This window comes from Leuresthes tenuis, unplaced genomic scaffold, assembly GCF_036924035.1.
Source record: "Leuresthes tenuis unplaced genomic scaffold, fLeuTen1.0.hap1 SCAF_24, whole genome shotgun sequence".
Taxonomy (NCBI): Eukaryota; Metazoa; Chordata; class Actinopteri; order Atheriniformes; family Atherinopsidae; genus Leuresthes; species Leuresthes tenuis.
The window spans coordinates 14250371-14270574 of NW_027325378.1; the positions used below are offsets into that span (position 1 = coordinate 14250371).

The 20204-nt window shown below is 44.0% G+C and overlaps 1 protein-coding gene across 3 annotated transcripts in view; it reads left to right on the plus strand.

Moving 5' to 3' along the window:
* The window catches only part of pola1 (polymerase (DNA directed), alpha 1), a 51008-nt gene extending 31501 nt beyond the window's left edge, over positions 1–19507 (plus strand). For all 3 annotated transcript variants that reach the window (XM_072378227.1, XM_072378228.1, XM_072378229.1), the window contains 3 exons: positions 2033–2149; positions 12108–12201; positions 18995–19507. In XM_072378227.1, coding sequence (XP_072234328.1) covers positions 2033–2149; positions 12108–12201; positions 18995–19131 — 348 coding nt within the window. In that variant the 3' untranslated portion in view covers positions 19132–19507. The remainder of the gene's footprint in view (positions 1–2032; positions 2150–12107; positions 12202–18994) is intronic.
* The last annotated feature ends 697 nt before the right edge of the window (positions 19508–20204 follow it).

The following is a 20204-nucleotide window of genomic DNA, read 5'->3' on the forward strand; positions in this document are numbered from 1 at the left end:
AACTCCGAGACTTTCTAATTGATTTGGGACATATGTGTGTTTGATTTTCATTCAGAGGTTGGCTTGGTTGATCTGTGTGTGTGTGTGTGTGTGTGTGTATGGACTGTATGAAATGCTCCTCTTTTACACATTAAACATCCTAAAACTTTCTCTGTAAAATAGATTTTTTTCTTCTTCTTAGCTCTGTTTACTGTCCATAATAAATCAATCATGCATATGCTGTACATTGGATCACTTTTCGGTAAAAGCCTTATGGGAATCCAAGAAGTGTTTGGAATTGCATTGGATACATTTGACATGCTGCGCCACTATTTAATTGGACAAAACGTTTTAAGCGTGTCCGAAGCTTAACCACACATTTGCACGTTGTTGCTGCCAATACACGTCTCCACTGTGACCTGCTTCTGATGGTTCACTTCATGCAGCCATGAGAGTACTCGGATTATTAAAACCAGACCACAGCTTAGGCTGGAATACAGAAACACAGTTGTAAAAGAAGCCGCACTGTGTTCTTTAGTTCCCTGGCCCGGTTTACTGGCACCAGCGGTTCCATGGTCTAATTTGGAGGGTCCCTCTGAAATGATTTCCTTCAGAAACACTATAATATAGTTTTGTTTGCATTTAAAAACTTACCGAACTTGATTTTTGTGATCATATGCCTCAGAATAGTTTTTGTTTTGCCCGTATCTTGGGGTGGTGAAGGTGTCAGTGCGGAGGAGAGGTGTTTATATAACCTTAAGGAAGCTGTAAAAAGGAAAATATTCCACACCTTTTATTTTCCATTCTTCTTTTCTTTCTTTTTTTTAATTTTTTTTTTTAGCTCCTACTGCTCAAAACTGATCAAAAGACTAAACAAAGGCAGACCTAAAAATCAATCTGAGGAATACGACATGCCCGTATGTGTGTGTGTGTGTGGGGGGGGGGAGCTTTGGACAGAAAGACAGGTGCAGTGATTTAGAGGGGGTTTATTTTGAGTGAATGGAAGGAAGGAAGGAAAGATGGATGAAGCAGAAGAGCAAAGGCGTTGATGGCAGTAGGTCTTATGCTCTGTCATTAGTTGGGCATTAACCCCCTCCCCTTTAAACCCCCCTTGGTAATGACAGGGCATAAGGAGCAGAGAGAGGAGGAGGAGTCTGGAAGAATATGGTGAGATAGAGCGGGTTAGAACACAGCACCTGCCCAGGGTCACTGCCTCACCCCGGGAGGCCCTAACTACTGCTGTTCTGGCTGTCCGGCAGCACCTTGACGCTCGGCAGCTGAGGCTGTAATGTAATGTAAAGAGAGGCAAGAAGGTAGGACGTGAAGTCACATGTATACTTCTGTAACACCCCCCCCCCCCCCCATATCTCGTTCAGCTGTTTTCACTTTACACTTTACAAACTCTCTGCCTCGTCCTCAGAGTCCTTTTTCTTGTGCGGAATTAGAGCCGTTAAATGGGAGGAACAATTTTCAGCAAAATTCCCTCATTACCAGAAGCGTTTTTATAAAAAAAAAGATATATATAATAAAAAAAAAGTGTCTCAGTCCAACAAAAAGTTTTTATTTATATATTTTTTTATTTTTTGTCAATTCCTAAAGAACATCTTTATCGACAAAGTAAACGGCAACATGAACATGTTTCAGAAATGAGGAATCACAAAAGGTTGTGAAGACGGCTCTGTGTGTGTGTGTGTGTGTGTGTGTTTTTAAGCCCTTCCTTCTGTTGCTCACTTTAATCACGTCTTTTTTGACATGTTTATGTTTTCTTTTAACTTAAAAAAGAAAAGAAAAAAAGCAGTGGTATTGCAGTAATGGAAATTCCTGGAGGTTTATTAATGCTTTAAAAATCACAGAATAGTATTTAGTAAATGGGTCAATTTTGCAGACTTGCAACTTTATTTACCTCATTGTTTTGTATTGTGGTTTTCTGTATTCTGAGGCAACTAGAAATGCAGTATTAGAATTGAGCGTTGGAAGTTTAGTTTTAAGGACCGATTATTCGAGCCTCTGAAGTTTGGAGAACTTGTAAAACCGTCTGATGTGCTTGTCACAGGGCTGGCTGGTGTGCGAGGACCAGGCCTGTCAGAACAGGACCAGACGTTTGCCCATCGCTTTCTCCAGACACGGACCCATCTGCCCCGCCTGCACCCGGGCTACACTCAGACCTGAGGTGAGTCTTACACGTCAGAGATCACAGTTGCACGCTTGCCGAGTTAAATCAATGCAAACAGGGATGAGAGTATCACAATGAACCACCAAAAGCTGCCTCTTCGCTCACATGCAGGGGGCTGAGGTTGAGTTGAATCCACACACCCGAAGGCTTTGTGTTCTGTTGGTCTTTTCCAGGTGATGGTGCTATGGAGCTGCAGTTTCCCCTCCACATCTCTGCTCATTAGTGTCGCATTTCGCCATACATTAGACGATCTCATATCCTTGTTGTCCCATAGCTTTTTGTGTACAGGGATGCTCGCTTGCTTCTGTCTCTTTGAAAGGCTCTAAGAGCTGCACGGTAGTTCGGCCATTTAAAGCATCTCTCTGCAGCTCTGGCCTTATGAACACTTTGTTAGTTTGACCACTGGGTTTAAAAGGAATACTCTCCCCTGTCAATTTGAACATGATTGTTCAATCTACCTTTAGCCTTTTCTTTCTCTGTCCCGTTCTCACCATCCCTGTTTCGTTCCCTTCCCTGAACTCCTCTGTTTTAAATCCCACGTGTTCTGCTGCCGTCTGTCCCTCGCCCCTCGGCTGCTTTGCTCTGTCTGGCTCTGTGGCGACAGGTTGTAAACCAGAAGGCCAATTTTTGCTGTCACTGTGGCCATTTAGGCAGGCCATTGCTGTGCCTGAGGACTGTAGCACTCGCTGTGGGTTGAATGGAACATTTAACTTTCTGTTCTTGCTCATGCACCCTTTGTCCACCAAAAAAGAAAGCTGCAGCCTGGCTTCATTGTACCTCACTTTCTTTCTGTTCACCACAGAAGTTAACATGTGCACTTAAGTTTATACAGTTTTGCAGAAAAAACTTCTGTTTGGAAAAAAAAAAAGCAAATTACTCCTCAAATTTAAAAAAAAATCGGAAAAACATCAACATTTGTGCTCGAGAACCTCTATTCTTCTTTCCTCTTCCACTGATCATCTCACGACTCCTTTTTTCTGCTCCCACTTTATGCAGAGCTGCACGTTGAGACATTTATTTATGAATCCATTTATTTCTTTGTTTATTTTCGATGTATTTATTGCACGAGGCTAGAAAAACAACATATATATTTGCATCTTATTCATGACCTGTGAGTATTTAATTGAAGGATATATTTTATACGGCGTACATACAGAGTGTAGAAGAGATATACTTAAATGGAAAGGAGAGACACATTTTGGACATATCTCTCATTTTGAAGAACCTGTATCAATTTGTATGATTAATGTAAAATAGCTCAAACTAGCTCCAAATTATGGAGCTACAACAGCAACATTGATTTTCAACAACACCCTGATGTATCAGTCAGATACAGTACTTTGACCTCAGTGCACAAACTCAAACACACCAGATGGAGCGTCTGCGGCGTTCCGTTTCCTCCACTTTGTATTGGCCGGGTGACATGATTTTCAGATGATTCTATCCGATGACTGAAGACCAGAAGTTGGCCTGTCATAGGCCATGTAATCCGCACGAGTAAATTCTATGAGCTATTCGTATTGGTGGAATTCGCACCTGAAGGCTGCAGAAGTAACGCACGGCGCCATGTCCAAGTTTCTCACCAGGTTTAGCAGTTTAGGACGCTGCTACATAGCATTTGAATACGTTTGCCATGTTATTTCTCAACCTTTATTCACACTTTTGCTAATTACAGCAGATTGAAATGAGCTGGTATTAAGAGTAAAATGCTGTAAACACAAACTCCCTGATTATCTGTATCTGGACTGCAGTGGATGTTGCGTCATGCTCTCTGTGTGATTGTGCTTATCTGCACGTGCAGAGCGCTGTTGCAGTTCAAAACTTTTTTTGAAACTCTCTTATAAAGCGGGTGGCAATGCCTCTAGAGCTGATTGGCTAATCGTAATTCTTCTTGTGATGCTCATTGGATTGATTGGAAGCTGCTGACGGACGCTTCGGTAATAGGTCGGTTAGCAGGAAACCATACCAGAGAAATACCACAACCTGAGGAGGGATGACGGGCCTCTGTAACATCTGCGGATGTCACATGGTAGCAAACTTGACTCAAGACTTTGTTTTAGAATGTTTTGTTGCTTCATTTTGGTTTGTACACAAGCTGCAGGTCTTCTATGTAAAGTCAAATGTTTCATCATTAAACCTTTTAAGAAATCTGCCGATTGAATAAAGTTGATCTTCAAATTTGAACTATTTAAACATTATATTATTATTATTATTATTTATTTTATTTTTTTCATATCTAGCTGCCATGTAACATTACAAGCATATTCCCTGCCAAATGGCTCTCAAGCCAAATGGATATAAACCCTGATTATTGCCACTTAGCTCCTCCTTTGTATTTTGTTTCTAGAAATCATTTACATCATGGCTCATAGTAGGCTAACCTTTGCCCTGCAGATTGCATATTTAATTGTTTCTAATTATTCTAAGTACTCAAGCGGCCATTCGTGGCTGTTAAAATGGTAATAGACGGATTGATCAGAGAAGATGAGGAATCCACCAGTTTCCAATGAGTTTTTTTTTTTTTTCATTTTCTTATAAAAGTTATAGTTTTTAAAATTTCTATCAGATTTGTGCGCATCCAGATAGATTCTCCGCCTGCCTGATCACCGACATGTCCTACGTTCTTTTTCTATTTGCCAACATTATCGTAGATTACTGAGCCGATTTGAGCACCAGCCAGAAAGCCGGTTAAGTATTTTTCTTTGTGTATGTAGAGGTTTTCTGCAAAAGCATCTAATGTGTGACTCTGCACTTCCATTTCTCTGTTGGTACATTTTTTTCCATCGCTACGGGGCCTGTCTCTTCTCCCTCATCCATCCATCCGTCTCTCTCACTCTGCCTCATCCTCTTTCTCCCTCCCTCTTTCTCTCCCTGGACACAGATTCAGAGTGTGATCTGATCTCCATGTAATGGGAGAGTAATAGGCACTCTGCCTTGATTGGTTGGTAATTTGGGGGAGTTATGCACAGGTGCAATTTGTAATATTTTCAGTAAATTAAATTTCTTTCTCTTCCTCTCTTCCTCACTCTTCAGCTCTCCCTCCCTCCTCGGTGCTTAATTCAGAAAGCCTATTTTTTTCTTCTCACCCTGTCTCAAATCTCTGTCCTGACTTTCCTTTTCTTCTCCCCTTTTATTCGCTGCTTTCTTCCCTGCTCCTTTCTTTTCATTTTCTTCCCCTCCCTCCCCTCCTTAGCTCTTACACTCATTCTGTCTTCTCTTGGCTCGCTCTTTCTCTCCTCCTCTCACCCTCCCATTCTGTCGCTCTCTTTTTCTCCCCTCATTTTATTGATGTACGCTCAGGCGCCCATTAGAGCTCCCTTTTTCCCTCTAGTGGAAATTGCAGCATGTTAATTTTCACACAAATTACGGCAATAGCAGGTATCTCTATTTGATACATTATAGCGGGAGCAATCAGAGATAATTGAGTGCCTTTCAGAGGGAGACGGCTGCATTCACTGCCGGCTCAAAGCTGCCCCATTATCGCCTAATCGCTCTTTAAACACTGAATTTTGCCGAACAAAAATTCTTGTCATAATTTTGCTTAAGTGTATTTGGAAATCACAGTCCTTTGAGCGAGGATAATTGAAATCAAATCCCTTTCACTGGAGCTGACATTTCTACATTTCCCCCCAATTGAAATTAATTTCAAAAATTGAGCATGAATGTCTTCAAATAGCAGGCAATTATGCCTTTCAATGGGGAGAAATTACCGGTGCTGAATCGTTGGAGGCTTGCGGGCGAGAGCACCAGTTAAATGCCTTTGTTTCCCGCCGTGTTTGCCTAGTAAAGATTTACATATATTGACTCATTATGGTGTCTTGTGAAGCTGATCGGCGTGACTACCACAACCGGCAATAACGCTCATCGCATCTAAAAAGCTCAAGAGTTTTAAAGCCTTGTGGCCTCACAGCTGAGGGAAAATGTATGTTTGTTTCTCTGCATCTCCCTCCCTTTCTCACTCCCTCTCATTCTCTGCAGCTGCAGTTGTGCGAGGGCTTAAATGCTGTAGTTTTAGCGTTTAGAGCGCTGTGTTTGCTGCAGAGCTAAGGAAGAGTGTGGAGGGAAGCGTGCGCCGTGAGGCCTTTTCTGTGCCTCTGGTGCACCGGTTGATAAATACTTTGAATTTTTTCAGCGGGTTGCAACACTTTTCACCCTCGGTGTGTGTTTTTGTTTGTATTCAGACCGCTGCTCTTTCTCTCCTCACATGCATGCAGAAATATTGTCTGACTGACTACCTTTTTTTTTTCATTAACCGCCTCACTGGTGCACTCGAGCGACTGTGCACAAAAAAGTTTCTTCCGAGGTCAGATGTGTGGTTGTGAGTGTGTGTGTTTCAAATATTAAGACAGGTGCTATTGTGCTGTTGCTCTGTAAGTTGGATTCCTTTGTATAAATTAGCCTTTTCTTATTTCTTGCTTTTTCCACGCCCCCCTCCCCCCCTTTCTTCTCTTACACATACATTTCCCTGTGTGTTTTGCTTGTGTACAAGGGGCCAGGATGTGTATATGTGTGTCAATGGTGGGGGCGGGGGAGTTGGGGATGAGGGAGGCAAAGGAGCAAGGGGTATGAGGTGGGGGCTGGGGGGTCCGACACTCCCGGGAGAGAGGCAATTTCACAGCTGGTTTGCTCCTTAGGCAGTCAGGCTGAAAATGCTGCAGATTTGTGGAGCAAATTGAAATGGTGTCAGTGCGGGAACAAAGCGCCGAGCTGAATGACTAGGTAGGTGTGCATGCATGCGCGCGTGTGTGTGTGTGTGTGTGTGTGAGAGTGAGAGTGAGGTGGGGTTGTGGGGCTCTAAATTCAATAACAATTCTGTAACATTTTAGCCACACCTTCCTGACACCTGTCAGTCAGTCAGGAAGCAGCGACTGCCCCGCCCACAATCAGCTTTATATTGTTTGAACGTTAGTGTTTTCCCTGTGTGTGTGCGTGCGTGTGTGTGTGTGTGTGTGTGTGTGTGTGCACGTACGCATGCATGTTTTGTGTTTTTTTTTTTTTTCTTGTTGTTTTTTTTTTTTCAAGAGGAAGAGGGGTGTGTGCTGTATTTGTGCCGACCAAGCTTGTTCAACCTTGGCAACCGTAACCAAGGCTCCATTATGAGATGTGCATGGTTTGGTTGTTGACTCGGCAGTGCATCAACGGTCAACAGCTGTGTGTGCCATGTGGGCAGCCATAGAAAGCCATTAAAAACACACACACACACACACTCGCTCACTTCCGCACGTCACGTTTAGCTGCATTAGATACTCTCACCACTTGATTATGCCACAGCAGTAAAAACTGAAATTACAATTACGCACATTGCCGATTGGCAGGTATAATGGGCACACACAAACTCTCTTCACATGCAGGAATTGTCAGGGGATTCTTCCTGGTGGTAATAATAAAGCACTCGGCGCACACCTGATGGCAGTGTGGGGTCGAGGCTTAGCGTGCCCTCTGCAGTGTAGCAGGGAAATGACGAGCCAATAACTGCAATTAAACATGCAGTATAATGGCTAATCAAATTGACAGCCTCGGCTGTTCGCATGCCTCTCTCACAATGGCTTATCACAACAAACTATTATGAGGGAGGGTGTATCAGGTCTGATCCCCTCTCTTCTTTCTCTCCTCTTCACTGTGTGATTTTTGCTATCTCTCTCTTCTTTCTGTCTCTTTACTCTTTCTCTCCTTTGCTCCTCATCTGTTCTTCCCTCCCACTGCTCTGTCGAGCTGATCCTCTCTGTCTCTCTCCCCTCTCTTCCTCTGGCAGGCTGTCATGTGGCTCCACTTAATTGCAGTGGAGATTAACAAAGCAAGCAAATTTGTTTTCTTGCTTTACTGTGTCACACAGAGGAAGGGAGATGTTCTCAGGGAGGTGTAGTCATTTAAGCAGGGTGTATCCTTATGCTCAATCTGCCTGGTGAACCAGCTCTGTTGATCTGTTTTCGATGTTTTGGTTTTGTCCTGTCATGATACTGACTCTACTTTCAGCTTTCTGAAATAATGTTTATTAATTAGTAAATAGAATAAAGGACCAAACAAGTAGTGATAGGGGTTGCCATTGCCATTTTATCTCCATCTAAGAGGAGTTGTGCCGATTGTGTCATCAAATCGATAACAGCTGCCCAAACTTTCCTGCTTTACCTGAACTGAGCAGCCACATGACTGTGGCACAAAAAAGATCGCTTAGATAAATGAAGTAATTTATAAACTAAACACAGGACAGCATGACAGATGAAGAATAGCATTGCGATGTATCTCTTTTTGGACAATAATGGCTATCTGTTGAAGCAGCCGCCCTCTGTAATCAGTTCCTGGTCACAGTTATGTTTAAATCCCTCACAATTTCATTCGTACATACCCATGGCAGCGGTTAAAGATTGGATGGTCCGTCAAGTGAGGTATAATGCAAGAGGACAGGTCTTGTTGCCATAGCATCCATATTGGCCTCTCAAGAGGGCTGTTGATGTGTAAAACATGAAGTTTAGAAATAAACAAAAGGAAAAAAAAAAAAGCAACAACTGCGTTTTTTACTTTTATTGTTTGAACTTGAACCATAAAACATTGAAAAATGAAAGATCACAGTCCATTAACACAAAAACCTGTATTGAAGTGTTGCTTTTCTCACTTCCACCACTGAGGAAGCCTTCAAAAGGCTGAAAAAAAATCCTCCGCTATCAGTCCACAGCACATAACCGATGGGTTAATGTAATGAAAATATAAAATGTGACTATACTGTAACCTATTTCCCTGTCTCTTATTGTATTTAATCACATGGAGAGCTCTGTAACATACGTTAGGCTTTTTTTTTTTTTGATCAGTATCAGGTTCACTGAGTGCACCTCAACTTTACGTGAGCTGTGCCAAAATGCAGGTTCCCTAAAGTTGTCAGCATATCTGCTGTGGGAAATATTTTAAAAGGGTTCAAAGTGAATGGAATGAATATATAAGACGGAACATGTGGAGACAAATGGTGCAAAACGGATCATGGAAAGTAAATAAATGGCCCAGCCACCGCTCATTGATTACGTGTGCAGTGGCAACGCAGTACCGGACGTTCTTCAGTCTGAGGCCATCGTAAAGCAGTTTAAAATTCACAATAGTCATCATGAGGATGACGATCTGGAAAAACTCAACTAGCAGACTTATAAAGATTACAACCAGAAAACGCCTCCAGTAAATAAACAGTATCACTTACATTTCTCTGGACGCACACTGAACCACAAATGGCAGATCAACCGACACAAATAATAGCCTTTATCCAGTATTTCACCGTCTTCTGTCACTTCTTCTCTCACACGATCCGTGGCACTCAGCCCGATCGAGCGCGGCAGCGTCCCCTGGTGGCTAGACCCGCTTAAATTACCCGCTCTATGATGCAACCTTCAGAACAGCCGCCCCCAAATTTGGACCGGCACATTTTCAGATTCAGTCCATCACTAGTCATTCTCTTCTGGTACAGCAAGGAGTCTAATAAGACGGCTCACAGGTCGGACATAGGTGCAGTCCCAGACTTTAACCTCCGCTGTGCGAATCAGACCATCAGCCCCAGGGAACACCTTGTTGATTCTCCCAACAGGCCACGATGCTCTGTTGAGGATCGGCAATCATTGCAATAGTGTCCAGCTGAAGAGGGGATGTATCTGACTGCCACTTGGACCGGGTTTGCAGTGTGGGCAGATAGTGGCGCAGGAACCGCAATTCAGAAGCGATTGGACAGCACTTGACAGGCCCTCCATTGACGACGGCTGAGCAGCTCTGAGTCGTGATATATTGCCTGAGGTAGCGAAGGGTCTGGCTGCCCCATCAGCAGCAGATTGGGGGTGACCCGGTCTGGGTCTGCTACGTCAGATGATACGTAGCCGAGGGGCTTGGAATTGAGTATACCCTCAATCTTAATCGGGACTGTGGTCAGCACTTCGCCACTGACAACTTGTGAGCCCAGGGTAGCAGTCAGGGCAGCCTTAATAGACCTGATTTCTCGTTCCCAGGAGCCTCCAACGTGTGGGGCGCTAGGTGGGTTGAAGTGAAACTTTATCTGATACTCTGCCAGCTGGGCTTGGACAGAAGGATGGAGGGTTTGAAAGGCTTCTTGTAATTCCCTATCTTCACCTCTGAAATTGGTGCCCTGGTCCGAGAGCAACTCTGCTGGTTTCCCACCACGGGATACAAACCTCCTTAAGGCCATCAGGAAGGAGTCCGTGTTGATGCTGGACAGCAGTTCAATATGGACTGCTCTTGTTGTGAGGCATTTGAAGAGCAAGCCCCAGCGTTTCTCATTCCTTCGATCGACTTTGATTTGCATCGGACCTAAACAATCAATCCCCGTAGAGTAGAAGGCTGGTTGATGCAGCCTGAGCCGCGCAGGGGGCAGGTCTGCAGTCCGGGGGTTGACGGGTTGGGCTCTCCATCTCTGACACTCAGGATATGAGCGCTGCTCTCTTCTTATGGCCTCCCGGCCACGAAGGATCCAGAACTTCCTCCTCAGCTCCGCAAAGAGTCGCTCTGCATCGGGATGTTTCAGTTCATGATCGACGTGTCGGATGAGCAGCTTCGTCTCAGCATGCCTCGGGTCAAGGACTACAGGGTGGATCACATCGTCCTCCAGATCCTGGCAACGTCGCAGTCGACCTCCTACTCGTACCAGCTGTAAGGAAGCATCATATTCTGGTGATTAAGCAGCTGGAGGAAGGGACTTGTTTCCCAGCTGTCAGACAATGGACTTCTTCAGGGAAACTGTCTCTTTGTGCAGACTGCAGAATGCTGAGTTCCACCTCCTTGAACTCCTCAGCTCTAGGAGTCTCTTTAGCATCAGCAGCTGTACCCTGCAGTCGCCTTCACCATTTCACTGAAGGTACTAAACTGCTGAGCATCAGGCAAGGAATGGTGAGTGCCAGTGACCGTGCTAACCAGGCAGGTTGTAGGCCTTCGCAGCTCTTCAGCAATATCTGTACTCATTGTGACTGGGTGCACTGGCCACTGATCGGGTGGCAGTCGCAGGAACTGGGGTCCATGGATCCAACGATTCTCACCTGAGAGATTCTGCAGTGATCGTCCCCGGGTCCCCTTGTGGTATATGGCGTGAAGAAGCCTATGGGGTCATATTGGCTAGCCATTACCTTGTAGATATTCCTCATGGTGGCAGGAGAGCGCTCCAGTGGCCTCGTCTTATACTGCAGCGTATCCGAATGGCATAATCAACGCAGCCCCAGGGCCGGTTCTTGTGGATCCATGTCTGTGTGGTTTAGCAACTTTTCACTAGTCTCTGACCTTATCTCCCTGGACAGGTGGCTGATGACATCTGGCATGCTGCTGGCCCACTGTCGCAGTTCAAAGCCTCCCTCCATTAGCAGCCCTCTCAGCTTGTCTGCGACATCTTTGGCCATATCTAGAGTTGGGAAGCTCTGTAACCAGTTGTCCCCATAGAAGTGGCTCTCGATGGACTCAAAAATTACAACAAGAAAGAGCATAAAAAGGACGCAGAGCATAAAGATTGCAACAAGAAAACGCCTCCAGTAAATAAACAGTATCACTTGCATTTCTCTGGACACACACTGAACCACAAATGGCAGATCATCCGACACAAATAATAGCCTTTTTATGTAAATAACAGCTTCTTTCGCGTTATCCAGCATTTCACCGTCTTCTGTCACTTCTTCTCTCACACGATCCGTGGCACTCAGCCCAATCGAGTGCGGCAGCGCCCCCTGGTGGCGAGATCCACTTAAATTACCCGCTCTATCATGCAACCTTCAGAACATTGTTTGTGGTTGTATCTCCAGTTCTCTACGGGTACTCGTGTAGCCCTCTGACACCATTTAACCATTGCAATGTGCACAATGGAACGGGTAAATATTGTATTTGTTAAGATTTGAATCAGGACTGCTGGAACCAATGTTTAGATTAAAGCTCATCTCATCATGTTTGGTGTTTCTTGTGTCGTTGGAGTAACATTTGTTTGCTTTCTTTCCAGTACTCGGAGAAGGCCCTATACAACCAGCTCTGCTTCTATCGGTCCATCTTTGACTGGGACTACGCATTCTCCAAAATGCTTCAAACTGAGAGAAGTAAGACGATGCACACACACACACACACACACACACATTTCATGCTGCATGGAGTGAATTTCATTTTGGCTACAACTTACTTTAATCATAAAGTTTCTATTCAGTTTTTTGCTGCCTTTCTTCCTATTCCATCGCACTGCTTTTGGAACTGAAATCAAGTTCGTCGCGCCACCAGAGAACTTTGAATTTTAATACCCTAACAATGCTTTCCTCGCAAAAACACATACAACATAGCATTAGCAATCAATGTCTCAACATAAACCTTTTACCCAGGCTGTATTTACAATATTCACCAGTGTTGTCACACGCACACACACACACACACACACACACACAAGTAGCTGCGCATGGGCATTGGTTGAGGGGAGGGGGGTTAAGGACATTCAGCTCCTCGAGTCGACAGCCCTAATTTAGGAGACGGATTCAATCACACACACATACAGAATGCAAAACGCTCCAATCACTGGAAGAAAGAAGGAAAGAGCCCTCCATCGCCCTCCCTCCACCCTTACTGTCCATCTCTAATACCTTCTCTCCTGTGCTCCCTCTCTCTTTTTTGTCTCTCTCTCTGCCTCTCTTGGACAGGCACTCGTTTGGCTGTGTTGATTGAAAACAGGTTTTAGATTTGGGGAAATGATAGGGGGAGTAATGGGCGCGCTGACGAAAGGATAGCCCTTCTCCTGTAATGGGACATGGAGCGTATATTTCCCCCCTTGGACTCAAATAGACGCTACTCCAGCGGTCTGGGTGCACTCAGTAGGCGTCAGCCACAAGACCTCTTTACCCACAGTTCTCCCTGATTGATGTCACTTGATTAGAAAGGGCCGCCGGGCTGAGTGATTTATTTATTTGATTAAATATTTATGTATGTATGTTATTTATGTATGTATGCCTGAATCTAGCGAAGTGTGTGAGCTCAGAGCAGAGTTAGGCAGCAAAAGAGTAAGACAGCCGACTTAAATATAACGTGTAATCAACAGATGACCACTCAGAGAATGGAAAGTGCTGAAATAGAGGGATTGGACCATTGTAGAGGAAGGGGGAGCGCTAACATGATTACAGCCTCCATTTTTGCTTTCTTTTATTTCTGTCTTTGCCAAGATGCAAGAAATCATCACCAATCAATTCTTGACTCCCCTCCTTTTCTTTATGTTCTCTTGTACTTTGCAGTCTTGTTGATTTCCTTCCTTTCAGGCTTTTTTTTTCCTTTTTTATGCAGTACTGTACAGGGCCTGCAAGGTGGTGTGGTGGTTAGCATTGTTGCCTCACAGCAAAAAGGGTGTCCTTTTTTTGCTTTTTTTAAAAAAAAAAGTCAACTTTTTGTGTTCCCTTGACTTCTACAGCTTCATATTTCACAGCCAGAAGTGGCATACCGTCAGATACTGTACACACAAAGGACACACTTGATGTTTGATGTGTCGTGGGGAAAAAAAAGCTAGAAAAATGTTTGGATTCTTTTGTATCCCGTTAATCTACTCCTGACCACTACAATTCATCTTGCCACCGTCTGTTAACCACTGCTACATACACTGATCAGCCACAACATTAAAACCAGCGACAGGTTAAGCCGTAACGCTGCTCATCACATGACTATGGAAACTTCAGAATGAGTTTAAGATGATCAGATGGCCTCCAAACTTCCCAAATACCAAGCCTGTCCCACACATCCCACCACACCTGTCCCACATATACCTCTAAGGTCTTCTGGAGGCACAAGGAAGACTTTCTCAACATTAGCCTCTGGTCATAAAGTTATGGCTGATCAGTATTTACATACTGAACAGTTTTTTTTTTTAGGTTTCTATTTATTTAGTTTATTTTAAGTATGAAAATGTGGTCACCAATTGAAATCAAGCTAATAAATATACTTTGTGGTAAACAGAAGTAGACCTGGAGAAAGAAGCGCTTTGAATGTTATGTTGATCCAGTTTGTGTTCAAATGACAGAATTGTAACAGTATCGATGTTATGAAACGGATAGGTTACAGGCTACATGTGACTGATCAAATCAGTGCTTTTCTAAAATCAATGAATGATGGAAAAAAGACTTTGGAAACATTAAGGTATGATTTATCAGGATACCAAGCAACTGCTAGCTCAACCATGCTAGCAACCATGATTTAACTTAATCTGAGGCTGGATTGTATCATACAATATATGACTGGTGGCCAAGAGTTAATGATACTAACAATGACACCTTCTGTTTAGGTGAGAGATCACATTTACAGCAGATCTATTGTGTCTTGAAGACAGCATGATGTGTCAGTGTGTTGTTGGTACTGGTTTACATTTTCGTACCATGTTGTTCTGTCTGACAAGACTTACAATCCAAATTATTAATCAACACACACTTCTTCCCTCAAAGCAAGAAAGATGCACCGGATGTAATCATACACGCGCTCATGCTGCTATAAAATATAGGTTGAAGGTGTTATCCGTCTGTCCTGGGGCAGTAATACCCCATATTACTGCATTACGCACCCAGGGGCCACACAGCTCAGATTACAGGGAGGAGACAAACAACCCGACACACCTAACTCTGCTCTGCGTGTCTGTTGGGGTGCGTGCATAAGTGCAGCTTTATGGGAACTGTTTGTGCGTGAATACCATCTCAACTCAATATTGTCTTTCTTCGGGTGGTGATTGCCCTGAATGCAAATAACTTTGTTTGTACTCTGGTGGCTTAAGTTGTAAATGCAGCTTTGACATACTTTTTCCTCTACTGAGGATCTGTTAATGACGATCAATCAGAGTGGTCAGCTCATCACTGTGTGTATTCCAGTAGCGTGACAGCATTTTGTCACCAGATGCAACACATCAGAAAGCCTTTGTTGTTTACATTGTGTCAGTAAAAGATGGATAAATGGATACACTGATGTCATTTCTGGCCACATTACCTTTGCTTTGCTGCTTATCTTGAAAAAGACTGGAAAAGACTGTTAATTCACTACTTAAAGATGGTGTCAAACAACAGAAGTTGAGCTAGCAGAGAAACCCGAAAGTTGAAGGAAAGCAACAAAATGCAGTTTAAGGTAAGAGTAAGACCATCAAAGGTCACAGTGGGGGGGTCACCTGGATGTGTAAATGTATAAACAGCCTCCTCCTGACTCCATCTGCAGTCTTGACTGTACCTGGGCAGATGTTACAGCTGTGGAGAGTGACACATGAACACTTTATCGCTGATCACCACCAGAAACTACTAACTTATGAGTTAAAGAGATAGTATTTCTTTCACTGCTCCTCTCAGTGCACACGCTTGGTGGCTGTACTTATACGATGGAGAGAAGCTCCACCAGTTGTTGAATTTGGTCATTTCATCGTTAAAAACAACCGAGGATGTTGCTTCGATGCGCTCCGGTTGCTGAATGTAAACACCCATCACCACGGTTTATGTAGAGTTACGTAGTTCAAATGACATCTGGCTATTTCTGATGGTGCCGTCTGAATGTATACGTTCAAGAACGTACTGAACAGGTCTTTTAAAGACATTAAGCCCGTGCATACAATACACAAAGGCTGTGGCTCAGGGCGGATTATAATTTTGGTGTGTGTGCTCCACGGTGCTGAAGAATGTGTTTGCGTGTGTGCATTTGAAAGGGTGCGTCTGCCTTATCTACATGTACGTTGCGTTTTTGTTCCTGATTGCTGCGACTGAGTAAAACATGGAGGTAATTTCATCCACTGCAGGAGATCTTTAATAGATTACACACACACGCACACACGCACACACACACACACACACACACACACACACAGTGTGGAGGAAAAAAAGCATGCTGTCCGTCCTTTAGCTGGGAACATCCCATATCAATGACTTTCAAATCATTTCATGTCACTTTTCTTCTCTCCTGCTCTCCCCCTTTTACCTCCCTTGTTTCTGCTGCCCCCCCCCCCCCCCCCCCCCCCCCCCCTTCCCAGGTCTCAATCTTAAGTGTGGGCAGTATGATTGCGTGTGTGAGCAATAATGTAATTTTGCTGCATTGATAAAATATAAATTGTCCTTGAGCTGCGCTTTTCTAATGATCCATCTACCGACAGCTTCCCTGCCACCTCTCGGCTCTCTGCATTTGCTCCTCCTCTACCCTCCCACTCCTCCTCTCGCTCTGTCTTCTTTCTCCTCTCCTCCTTTCTCTCTCCATTTTCTTCCCCTCTCTCTCTCTCTCGCTCCCCTCTTCCTCTGCCCCTCCCTTTCTCTGGCGATACAAAGCGGGGTGGCAAAATCCACGGGTGCGATTGTCAAATCAATTATTCATTCTGTGCAATTACACTCACACAAAGAAGTTTCCCTGTGCTCCGAGTAGTGATTAAATTAACTGCTATTCCAGCTGCCCGTCGCCACCAGCCTAATAGAATATTCATGGAGGCGGCCGACGGAATGGCCGATCTCCATTAACTTCATCGTGCTCACTTAATTACAGGCTTGTTATTGTATTTACACCTAGTTAGAGCGTGCAGAGCCCCGATCTACTCGTGCCCAGCTCCACCAGTGTGTGTGCGAGTGTGTGACAACACCTAGTTAGAGCAAAGATAACCTCTGATACACTCACTGTGAGCATGTGTGTGCTGGACTCCGTATGAGTGCGACGGAGGGAATGATGAGATCTGGGTGATAGATCCAGTCATACCTGGGAGCTTTTTATCCGCATGTCTTTCTTTCTGGTCTCTGTTTTTCCACCTCTTTCCCTTTAACGTCTGGGCCTCCCCAGTAGCGCCGTCTCACCTCTCTTCTCTCCTTCCACCTCTCACTGGCTCTTCTTTTTTTTTTTAACTACACTCCCAGCTGTGCTCTGACTTCCAGCAAGATCTCCCCCTCTTTCTTCTCCTCTCTGTGACTCTTAAATCATTCTTTTATGTGTTCGCCACGCAGTGATTGAGTTGGGGAAGAGGAGAGGAGAAGAAGAAGGGGAGAATTATTTTCTTCTACCTTTCATAAATGATGACATGATTGCTTTGGCTTGATCATGCATCATCACCCCCTTTCTCATCCCCAGATAAATAGTGTCTCCCTGCCTCTCCTCTTTCCCATTTCTCCCTCCATCCCTGTCCGTGCTAAAATGAGGATTATCTGGTAATAGTTGCCGCTGGTGCTTTAGTCAACCACACCATCGTCTGCTCGGTGTGTGTGTGTGTGTGTGTGTGTGTGTGTGTGAACACATGCATGTGTGATCACTGTGACATCTGAATGTTTTTAGTGGCTGTGTTGCTGGGCTTTTTAAGTGTTTAACTACCTTGGTTGTTGTGTATGTTCTCTCAGTGTGTGTGTGGCTGCCTCACTGTTGATCTGTGTGTATCTAACCCTTGTTCCCCTGGGCACTCGATGGGCCGATATTTATCCAGCAGCCACTAATGCAGCAGGCAGGAAGGACGAGGCAGGAGATAGGGCTGTGAAGGTGATGAGGGCATGACAACCGGCCATATGGACAACTTTGCATGTGCGCTTGTTATCTGGAGTCAGAACTCAAGTAGACTTGCAAACAAATACAAATCACTCTTCGAGACAAGATTCTTTCCTTTTTTTTCTTCTTCTTTATAGGAAAGCTGATAAATTTTGCACTTTTTTTTTTTTTTTTTTTGAAGCAAAGCTGAAACAATTAGTAGATCAACAGAGCCTAAATGACCAGCTCTGTTCCCTGCATGCTTTTGGCATTTATTAAGCCAGGATAGCTTCAGTATGTGCATCTGTGACTGGAAACCATCACCTTGAGGCTTCATGATGTAATGACAGCTGCCGCCATCGATTTTTATCATCTGTTGATTTGCAAAATATTTCTCTCAAAAATATTGTTAGCTCTACATCGAGTCAAGCAATGTCCTGTGTTCTGGACCTTCTAACAAATGGATGAACAAATTGAGACTTATGATTGCGAGTTCGTGTACCCGAGGAAACGCAGACGTTTGTCTCGGCTTCAGTTGGCTCAGCGTCAGTGACTCTTTAGGATTAGTGTTCGTCGAGCCCCAATTCCAGATCGATTTCTGACAGAACTGATATTTTCTGTCGTTCCTGGCATGGAAATCTTAAACGGCCGTTTCCATACATGTGCTGCGCTGCTTTTTCTTCTCGATCAGTTTTATCTGATGAGAGTTTGAGGATCCATACTTTGCATTGAAGGTTTCAACAATTATTAGGTTATGAATTCATTTAATTCAAAATGTAAAAAATAATGTAAGAGAATTCTTTCTATTTAAGACAAAGAGTTAAAGAGAGTCGCTGCTGAAACCAAACTGAGCTCCTCCCGTCGCTGAGCTCGCTGTAATACTCAGTGTAACCTGCTGCACTCTTCTTCTTTTTCCTTTTTTCTGATGATATATTATTACTTGGTTTCATTGGACTTAATCTACACTTGATACTCAGTATAATATTGAGAAGATTTGGTTGTGGTGACCATTCTGCTCAAAAAAAGCCATTCCTCAGTCCTCTCTCTGGCCCTATTACAGCCCACCTGAAGAGATAACAGGGACATGATATTGACTCCATGTTCTCATTGGGCTTTTCTATCGATCTCATGATCCTGCGTGGATGCCTGCGCCATCGACCCATCTGTCCAATTCTGCGCGATCGCCCTCGCAGCCCTCAAAGTGATAGCTTTACTTTCAAACACTATTGGATCTGGTTGCTCCGCTGTTAAGGTTGAAATGCTCTGAAGTGTTTTTAGTCAGGAGACAAAGCTGGTGTGCTTTCTGCTCCTCCTACTTTAGAAGTTGCCTGAACCGTGGAGGCCGGAGGTATGACTGGAATATCACTGTATTTTATTTTATTTTAATCTCTCATCTCTGCTTTTCTTTCTTTCTTCTAGCTCAATTGAAAAAAGTGAACTTTGAACAGGACGTCTATCACAAGCTAAAGGCAGTGGCAGACAAAGCCTTGGCCACCAGCGGCTACTCAGAGATCAACCTGGCCAAGCTCTTCCAGGCTTTCTCCTCCCTCAAGTAAAAACACTCCCACCATGACAACGGCCGCCGAAAGGCTCAGACAACTAATGCGAAGCTGGCAATTTGCACATTCAACCACGTGTTTTTGGGTATTGCAAATGTGGTGCGATTGGTGATCGAAAGGCTTTGTCCTCCTCATGTCATCCTCCCTCAACCTAATGGTCTTGTTATATGCCTTAAAACACCAATCATACCTTCTTCTTGTCCACTTTCCTCACACAGACACCACCGGCACACACATATACACTCATGACTTGACCCCATCACCCTTACTCTGTATGGTAAGGGTGAGTAGCAATCATACTGAAATGACCATCTATTGTATGTGCAGAGGCTGGCTGTGCCAGATGTGTGTGTCAGTGTGTGTGTGTGTGTGTGTGTAAAATAAGAAAAAAAAAAATGACTTATCTTCAGAGCAGCCAGTAGTCTCCAAAGGCAGATAATTAGCCAATGATAGTGACCCCAGCCAGTAAGACCACTGGATTCCTGCAGCGATCGGACACTTGTTCTGATTACCACCATTCATCCCGTGTGTGAGTGTGACGAGTGTGTGTCAGATCAGTGGATGAAAGAAAGGGGTGAGGAGGATGCAGGGAGTGGCGGGGTAAGGAAGGCCACACGCGCCGCTCCTCAGCTCTTTTGTCACAGTATCGAACAGCTGATCTGCTTCTCCTTCACTGCTTCTGTTTAACTGATGTCATTTCTTCCCTTTTACTCCTTTTTTTTTTTTTTTTTTCTCCTCCCCGCTTTGGGCAAATTGTGTTTTAAAGCATGTCATTTTCTTTGTCACAGTTGTATTTCACAGGAAGGTTTATGTCTTGTTTTGTAATGACCAGAATGCTTTGAAATGAATTGGTTATTTTGATATTGATGCTCATGTTTTATAGTTGTATCTCAATAAAGAATCAATCATCATCGATAAGAAGTCGATTTTGTGTGATGGATGGATGGATGGATGGAAATCCTTTTGTGCTACCACTGCACATAAGGGAAGGTCAAGAACATGTCTCCCCACTTAACATTTGTGGTATCAGTTGAGTCACATCTAATTCACCTTCACAGATAACAGATAAA